Raw genomic sequence first — 9,449 nt, forward strand, 5'->3', positions numbered from 1 at the left:
TAAAGTTCGATAAAAATATAAAACATATTTCGTACTACAATAATTTCTTCAACCAAACATAATATAGTGGAAAATACTGCGAATCCATATCTTCTACTCCATAAGCTCCCCGCAATACCTTGGTATATAGGAAAGTCATCTAACGATATTCACGAGATTAATCTGTCCTACCACCAATGGGCTATTCCATTTAAAATCTACACTACCCCTGTGGAAGATTTTCGAAACATCTACCACGAGAGGAGAGCGTGGCCTAGCGGTTAAGGCATAGGACTGTGAATCCAAGGGTCAAGGGTTCGAATTCCAGGTCCGGCTCTTTGTGTCGGAGTATGAATTTCAAATGAAATGAACACATTAGCAGCTCCATTTGAAGATTCGGGTTGAATCTTTCTCAGAGGGTGTATGAAATTCAAATAGAGCTACCAAATGCGTTCATTCCATTTGAAATTTATACTCCCCCCGTGGAAGATATTTCCCAAATCATCCACAGGGGTAGTGTGGATTTTAAATGGAATAGCCATTATGGGTGCTACAGGAGAAGCACGCCCATTTGCAGGATGCTAGCTCATTACACCTACATTTATTTTGAGTTGTTCAAATCTTTCCTTTACAAACTCGTAAAACTTATACTCCATGTCCAGTCTTTCTCGCATTATCTTTCGAACTTCTGGAGAAGGTGGAGATAATTTAATTGATTTTGTTGATTCCGTTTTATTTTGACCTAAAAATGAAAAGGAAAAAGAGAGAGAATGAAATTAAGTTTAACGTTTAAGGTAAGCAACTAATTTAAACTGTTGCAATTTGGTAGTTCACAGCATCTTGCTAATGGTTGTGAGCTTTGGCAAAAATTGCATTGATCATTTCATAGCGATTGTGAAGAAGAATTCAAACATCACAGTTATACTTTTGTAAAGCGGGCTGAAATAACAACACTTTTGTAAAACGTACATAGCTCATTAACAACAATAAATCAAACAAGTTTTATACGATTTGAAGAATGATCTTTTACAAAACATCGAACTGTTATTTTTCAATAATATATTGATTTAGATAATGAAAATCCGGGCCGAACACAGGTACTGACACCTTGCAATTTACGCATCACCCGTACATTATTATTACCGTATACTCTTACACCACAACACAACCAAAGACCCTTTTCACATTTCATCTAGTTCATATTGGTTAAGGTACTTACCTTCACTTTGCATTTGATATTTTGCTGCAATTCCATCAAATAAATCAGGCATTAATTTCTCCAGGACTGAAAGAAATCCGCTATAATCTTCAGCAACACCAACCACCGTATAATCTTCGTCCACTTTCCTCTTAGCTTCTGCTAAAGTCCATGCTGACGGTATACTGCCAATTCAAAACAAGAGTATATGCATTTGAACATATAGCTTACCAATCTATGTCACGCTATTTGACTTATTTGTTTTCATGAAAATGACATAGGCCTACATCAAAAGCTTTGTCTTAGTGAAGTTAGTGTATAGTTAATCACTCTCACCCGCACACACTCCACCCCAACACCAGGCACTATAATTAGCGTAATCATCGGTAAATAATACCATACCTGCAATTCGGATGAATGCCACAAAAGAATGAAGTTTGGAAGGAAGTTATCCTGGGGTTAGAACATTCTGTACGGTCTGATAGAACACAGTCGTTGAATGTCTGAAATTGAAATAAAAATACATGACTATGAAGTGGATTTTAAGATTCTCTCTCGAATTCCTAACCAGATATGGAATATTGTAAATCATTTGGAAAAAAAAAGCAGGTTCACCGTCGGACAAGTTTAGAACTGTCAAGCTTTCGTCAGGAGTAGCTCTGACTTCTTCAGGACAAAGTACTTAAGAATGAGACAATATGTAGGCCGCCCTTGCCTACTGATACTGGTGGCTCTGAAAAGAGCCGCCCACATAAGACTGTCCCTTGTCAACAGATAACACGCATATCTCGCTTTTTTGCGTGGCTTTGGTGGCTCTGAAAAGAGCCGTTCACTGAAGACTGCCCATTGTCAACAAAGAACAAGCAGACAGGCGAATTATCAAATTAGCTATCAGTTATGCGTTGACGAATTAAAGAAAATTTAGTCTTCGTTTCGCACGATATGTGATGTTTTGACTGAGCTTCGTTGAAGGATTTTTGGGAAACGGACTTATTCAGGGCTGAGCGATATTAACAGAATTCAAGATTAGAAGACCTTGGAAATTAGAAGTCTATGTCCTTACCTGATTTAAATATTCCGAATCTATCACTCTGTTGAGTTCTTTCTTCAAGAACCTGTCACTAGTTTGTCCATCTCCAAATCGACGATAGTAGTATTGAGATACCATGCGATCCAGTGGCTCACGTATGATGTTTATATAGATAGGATTCTTTAATCTGTAAATGTAAACGTGTAGACAATAAAATGGTGGCGAAGTGAAGCGAGAGATAAATACAAGGCGATTTAGAGAGAGAAAGTCAAAAAGAGCAAGTTAGAGAGAAAGATTTAATTTTGTTGCAAGAAACTCATAGTACAGAGACATGCAGTTGAAACTCAATGGCAGCATGAATGGGGTGGCAAGATCCTTTTTTCCCATGGTACAAATAATAGCAAAGGAGTCGCAATTATCTTTCGTAATGGTAGTAATGTTGATGTGATTGACATTTGTAAAGATAACGATGGGAGACTTTTGGTTATAAATTTTAGTAAAGATGACCTGAATTTTACCTTGGTGAATATATATGCTCCTAACATTGAGAATATGCAAATAAATTTTTATTCTGAGCTGAAGAATTTCTTTATGGAAAAGAATTTTGAAGAGAAGGAGAAAATAATTATTGGTGGTGACTTTAATTGTATCTTGAATGCTAAGCTTGATAAGAAAGGTGGTATTGAAAAAATTAAGGAGAGCGTTGTTGATAAAATATGTGATGTTATGGATAATTGCGATTTAATTGATATATGGAGAGTTTTAAATCCAAATACAATTAGATTCACATGGCGTCAAACAAATCCTCTTGTTCAGTGTAGGCTTGATTATTTTTTAATAAGTAATACTTTGATGGAAAATGTTACAAATGCAGACATTATACCAGGGATAAGAACTGATCACTCTGCTGTTGTTATTAATGTGCAGTTGCAAAAAGAGCCGTGTCGTGGTCCAGGACATTGGAAATTTAACAACTCTTATCTTAATGAAGACGAGTATGTGAACGAAATGAACAACAATTTAGCTACTTGGTTAGATGATTCTTCTATAAGTGACCCTCAGATAAAATGGGAGTGGATCAAATTTAAGGTTAGGGATACAACAATTAAGTATGCTAAGAAGAAAGGCCTGTATAAGAAAGATAAGGTAAAGGAGCTTAATAATAAGCTTAATGTGCTGGAGCAATCTTTAGCAAATAATCCCTCAGACAACATTCTGGAGGAGATCCAAATCGTAAAGAATGATCTTGAAGAGTTGGATAGCAAAATTATTGATGGTGTAATTGTGCGTTCAAGAATTAGATGGGCAGAAAAAGGTGAAAAGAGCAATAAATATTTTTTGGGCCTAGAAAAGAGGAATTGTAGAAAGAAACAATGTAAGAAATTGATTCTTGATGATGGTACTGAAATTGTAAATCCAAATGTAATTTTGAAAAAACAGAGTGATTTTTACAAAGATTTGTATGATTCGAAGGTTGACGCTGATGTTTCAAGAAATAATGCTTTTTTGCATGGTAACAATGTAACCACCCTAGACGATGTAGAGAAGTCTAAATGTGAAGGGAAGCTTACAAAGGTGGAATGTTTTAATGTGCTTAACAAAATGTCAAAAAACAAAAGCCCAGGTAATGATGGGTTATCATGTGAGTGGTATCTTCAGTTCTGGAACAAAATTGGTTCATACCTAGTGGATGTTTTGAACAGAGGTTTAAATAAAGGTGAAATGTCATCCTCCCAAAGGCAGGCTGTTATTACATTGATTGAAAAAGAGGGTAAAGATAGATGTCAATTAAAAAACTGGAGACCCATATCTTTACTTAACGTGGATTATAAAATAGCATCTAAAGTCCTTGCAATGAGGGTGGAAAGTGTCATACCTAAGTTAGTGCACATCGACCAAAGCGGTTTTGTTAAAGGGAGAAATATAAGCGAATCTATTCGTACTATACAAGATATTATGGATTATACTATGTATAAAAATGCTCCTGGATTATTGCTATTTTTAGATTTTGAAAAAGCCTATGATTCACTTGAGTGGAATTTTTTATTTGAAGCCTTAAAAAGTAGGAACTTTGGTCCAGATTTTGTAAAGTATGTGAAAACTTTGTACACAAATATTAGTAGTTGTATTTTAAATAATGGGCTTACATCGCAATACTTCTCTGTAAAAAGAGGTGTTCGTCAAGGGGACCCTTTGAGTTCTTACTTATTTATTTTGGCTCTGGAATTGCTATCATGTTCTATTCGGGAAAATCCGTCTATATCTGGTATTTTTGTTAATGATATAGAACTCAAATTGGTTCAATATGCTAATGACACAACATGTATTTTAGATGGGGAGCAATCTGCAAAAAATGTTTTGAAAGTTCTGGCTTTTTTCTGAAGTGTCTGGTTTAAAGCTAAATGTTAATAAATCTCAGGGTCTATGGATTGGTGCAAAAAGACATTGTAATGAAAAGCCTTTTAATATAGACTGGCCAACAGATCCAATTAAAGCTTTAGGTGTGTACTTCTCATATGATGAGAGTGCTGCTGAGAATATGAACTTTACCTTAAAGATTAAGCAGATCAAAACTCTCCTAAATATTTGGAAGTCAAGAAGACTTACATTGTCTGGTAAAATTCTTTTAAAAAAACTTTTGCTTTGTCTAAGTTCATTTTTTTAGCATCGGTAATTCATATTCCGGACTATGTTATTAATCAGATTGATAAAGTCATTTATAATTTCCTTTGTAATGGTGGTAAAGGTTTTATTAAGAAAACTTCTATTATTGGTGACATTGATGAAGGAGGATTGAAGATGGTGGATGTTAAATCAATTTTTCGAGCACAAAAAATCAAGTGGGCAAATAAATATAACACTTCCCTATCAGGTTGGAAGATTCTTTTTGATGATTTTATCTCTCCTTTTGGTGGAAATTTGATTTTCTATTGTAATATTACTCCAAAACAAATTCAAAGTTGGAAAAAAGTGCCCATCTTCTATAAAGACATGCTAAAATCATACTTTAACTTTATTAATCCAGATAATGTGAATCCCTTTCATCAATGTATTTGGAATAATCAGCACATCAGTATTAATAAAAGGCCATGTTATTATAAACATTTCTTTAACAGTGGTTTAAAATTAGTTAGTGATTTATTTTATACCAATGGAAATATTATCCCTTTTGATATTTGGTGTGAGAGAGGGATTCCACGCAAGTTTTTTATGCAGTGGAGGAGTTTGGTTGATGCAGTTCCACTTCCTTGGAAACAAATTTTGAAGCAGGGTTTCGAAAGAGAAATGTGTAATCCAAAAGGCTTTTTTCTAATGAATAATGGTGTTGAAACTCCTATGAAGAACATGACATCTAAAATTATTTACCGTATTTTGATTCAAAGGATTCAAAAACCCCAACATCGCAGAAAAGGTTCAGGGATGAATTAGATGTCAATGACGATGAATGGAGGGACATATACCTCATGCCTTTTAAGTCATCATACGATGTGAGAACAAGAATGTTTCAGTATAAAATCAATTTAAACTGTGGATAGTGAAATTTGTACACATTGTAAAAAATTTCCTGAGACTTATAGGCATCTTTTCTGGAATTGTAACCATGCTGTAAAGATGTGGGATGATTTTAAAGTATGGTATGAAGTAAATTTTCAAAATAATGTTGAAAATTTGGATTATAGCAAAATTCTGTTTGGTGTTGGTCTTAAAGAGCCTGACAGGTTGATTAATTTATGTCTTATTTTGATGAAAAAGTTATCTATGACAGCAGATTCAGGAACCAAACTCCTTCTATAATCTCCTTTAAGAACTTGATAAAATTTCATTATAATTTAGAAAAGCAGATTGCTAGGAGTAAAAATAACATGTCAAACTTTATAAACAAGTGGGGTGTCTTGGAAACCTTTTGTACCGAATAGTACATAGTATATGTTAGCATGTATAATGTAAACTATACCTTTTTGTATTTCATCAATATATTTACTTGATCAATGTAATGTAAAACAATTTCATGTGATGTATGGTTTTGTCTTTGTTGTATTATATGTATGTTTTTTTTTCCTCTTTGAGCACAGGGAAATAAAAGCCCCGTTTGGGGCATGAAAGATAAAAAAAAAAAAGTTAGAGAGAAAGAGAGAGCTGTCAAAATCTCAAGATCCAACCTGGTCAGCCACCAGAGGTCATTCCTTCCATCCTCAGCTCACCTTTGGAATGCTCTACCTGGTCCAATTACCTCTAACCAGAATCGGCTGAACTTCAAACGGGAGGTTAACAACTATCTTGGCGCCAATCCATCAGCGCTATCATACCGATAGCAGCTGTTAATGTCTTGCATAGTTCAGACATAAAACAAGAGTGATAGAGAAAAAAGAGGAAGGGAGTGAGAGGAGGAGAGAAAGGTGAGAGTTGAGAAACGTATCCTTGGAAGACGGAAAAAGCAAGAATTGTGGATTTTGACTTTGTTAAGATCTGCTTTACCTGTCGACTGAATGGAATCTGAAGTGGCCTTCAATAGCCGATGGAAGATGTTTAATTTGGTCTATCGCCTGATTAATACGATCTTTTAAAGCCCTCTGACCCTGTATAAAATAATATATAAGTTACAATAATAAATGCCATTAATCTTTGCATTTCATTCGACCATAATACATCACCACCAAATAAATTACATAGGCTATCACTTCACAGCCGCAAATAATTAAATATATTTTGTTGATTTCTTTAAGCAAAATGATGTCAACGCTTATTTCCCAAGTTTTCTTTCCATACTCACACCAGCAAAGCCAAGGTCACGAGGTACGTGAAATCCCTGTGTTGAGATTACTGTAGCCAAACGTTTTTCGTTCTTGAGTTGTTCAAATAAAGCCAGCAATGTCCTGCTTCCACATTTAGGTACTCTGTTGTAAACAATCAGGTGGTCCTTCAAAATAGAAATAATGAGGTTATTGGTTGCTAAATATATGTGAAACACACAAAAAAGTTATAAGAATGATTAGTTTGACGTATGTAACTCATAATAGGAGTACTATAATAAATCATTATTTTGACTGTTTCCAAGCTCCGATGCTACATTCCGTTTAGTTCATTGTTCCGAACATTTTTGCTATTATTCGAACAGCATCTTCAGAACTCATCATACCGGTTATTATGGAGAAGGTTCAACACCATGAATGAGATAACTGACGAACTTGCCACCGGGCTTGCCAATCTACATATAGGCAGACGAAAGACCAGTTGCTGATGAAATCCACATGGAAAATCACCTTCAACATCTCCAATGAGGACAGGAGATCAGGTAAATAACCATCAACTGCAATCCACAGCCACCAGTCCAAGTAAATGGAGAACCCATCAACAACATCACCAATTATGAATATCTGTGTTCCATGATGGATTCTATAGTAGCCTTCTACAATATCCCACTTCATGGTAAAAGGAGACATGACCGCTTGGTTTACCTCCTAAACAGAAGCGACTGGGGGACACCGACTTTCTTACAACCAGGTGCCATTAATACATTGGCCATAAATAACTCGTAGTGTATAGAGAATCTTTTGTGGTCACCTGCTCCACAGCCGAATGAAAGAAAGAAAAGTGAAAACATTTTAAAATTTAAATGGGCTTACCTTTCCTGTAATTGGTCTGCCATATTTTGCTTTGGTATAGTTTGAAGCCCATATTTGCCCATTTGTCACACTGTTAACATCTTCCGCCATGGCTCTGCTTTCTGTTCCACGTTAGATAAGCAGGAGAGAATGTAACGACAGTACAACTAATTAATATATGTGTTATTTGAATCATCATTACAGACTTTACAATAAGCAATGGATTGCTTCTGATTTTCGCTTTTTCGTTTATATTCTATTTGCTTGAGACTAAAATGATTAAATAAAATGAAATGAAAGCAAATTAATGCAATTTGATGAGGGGAATCACCCGGCATGAAAATAAATTGGACTATAGTTGTAAACTTTACCACAAACAGTATTTTAATGCTACTACAGCCATTAACTCAAGCAATGGATTTACACAGCCCATATGCAGAAGCGCTCAAAATACACGTGTGGTTCATTTAGGAGACTATTCCTGAGATGTGAAGAGCTTTTATGCTAATTAAAATTAGTGTTATTATATTATATTATATTATATTATATTATATTATATTATATTATATTATATTATATTATATTATATTATATTATGCTGTGGACGTAGTTGTTTACTCTTTACATACATAAGCTAATCAAAATTAGTGTTATTATATTACATTACATTATATTATATTATATTATATTATATTATATTATATTATATTATATTATATTATATTATATTATATTATATTATAGTACATTATATTATATTATATTATATTATGCTGCGGACGTAGTTGTTTACTCTTTACATACATAGGCCTACTTTCTCTTACCTTTCATATTACGTTCATCAGCAAAAATTCGCGTTATTAAAATATGCGGTAGTGAGCCTTTCAAAATAACAAACATTGATGCTGATATCAGAATAATTAGAAGTATTAGATTAGAACACTTCACTCGACGTCTCCAATACATTTTGACTTGAAGATCTGAAATGTCCCTCTCGAATGTTTCCACAGCATGGTATCAGCTTGTCGTCTTCTGTCAAAGTGGAGACTCGGCTGAATAGGCCTACGTTTAAAATGACATAGGCTATATTATCAGCCTAAAGGTCCAATAAAACTGAGCTCGAAAATAAAACTACTTCAATCGATTTCAGAGGTATATAGCTTCTTCAAATTGGAATTCGATGCGTTGCCGCTTTAAAGTAAAGTCCAGTCAATGAATTATTGACTGATTATCCCAGTACAGTACACAGCTCAGTGTCATCGCCCCGATATCTTCATGGCAGAAATCGCCATGGTAAGTTGAATCCACAGTCACGCATGATGGTCATTTTGTTCCGACCTGTTTAATACGCATAATGGGCCGAGGGACATCCGACTAAACCTTGACAATAGCTTGGTGACTGACCTCTGTACGGACAGTGAGCATGGTATACGTCATGAGGTCAATGTCATCTGCTTTTAGGCTCCACGAGTGGCCTACGCTGCGCTATAGTTCGGCACATATAAAATCAGAATTTTTGTCAGTTTTTGAGCTCAATACGCACGGTTCTTTCTCAATACGCAAGCTAACGACTATCATATCCTTTCAACACATATATTCAAGTGCAAGCATAAAAATATGGCTTCTTTAGAATAAAAAA

At 34.9% G+C, this 9,449-nt stretch overlaps 1 protein-coding gene across 1 annotated transcript; it reads right to left on the minus strand.

The window, feature by feature from the left end:
- Positions 1–332: 332 nt before the first annotated feature.
- Positions 333–8,941, minus strand: LOC140154247 (uronyl 2-sulfotransferase-like). The gene is made up of 8 exons (XM_072176835.1): positions 8,635–8,941; positions 7,832–7,932; positions 6,979–7,125; positions 6,684–6,784; positions 2,241–2,394; positions 1,580–1,680; positions 1,199–1,362; positions 333–721 (listed from the first exon to the last, which is right to left on the minus strand). The coding sequence occupies exons 1-8, from the start codon at positions 8,774–8,776 to the stop codon at positions 561–563; spliced, it is 1,071 nt and encodes a 356-aa protein (XP_072032936.1). The 5' UTR covers positions 8,777–8,941; the 3' UTR covers positions 333–560.
- Between the last annotated feature and the right edge of the window lie 508 nt (positions 8,942–9,449).

Source organism: Amphiura filiformis, chromosome 6 (assembly GCF_039555335.1).
Source record: "Amphiura filiformis chromosome 6, Afil_fr2py, whole genome shotgun sequence".
NCBI lineage: Eukaryota > Metazoa > Echinodermata > Ophiuroidea > Amphilepidida > Amphiuridae > Amphiura > Amphiura filiformis.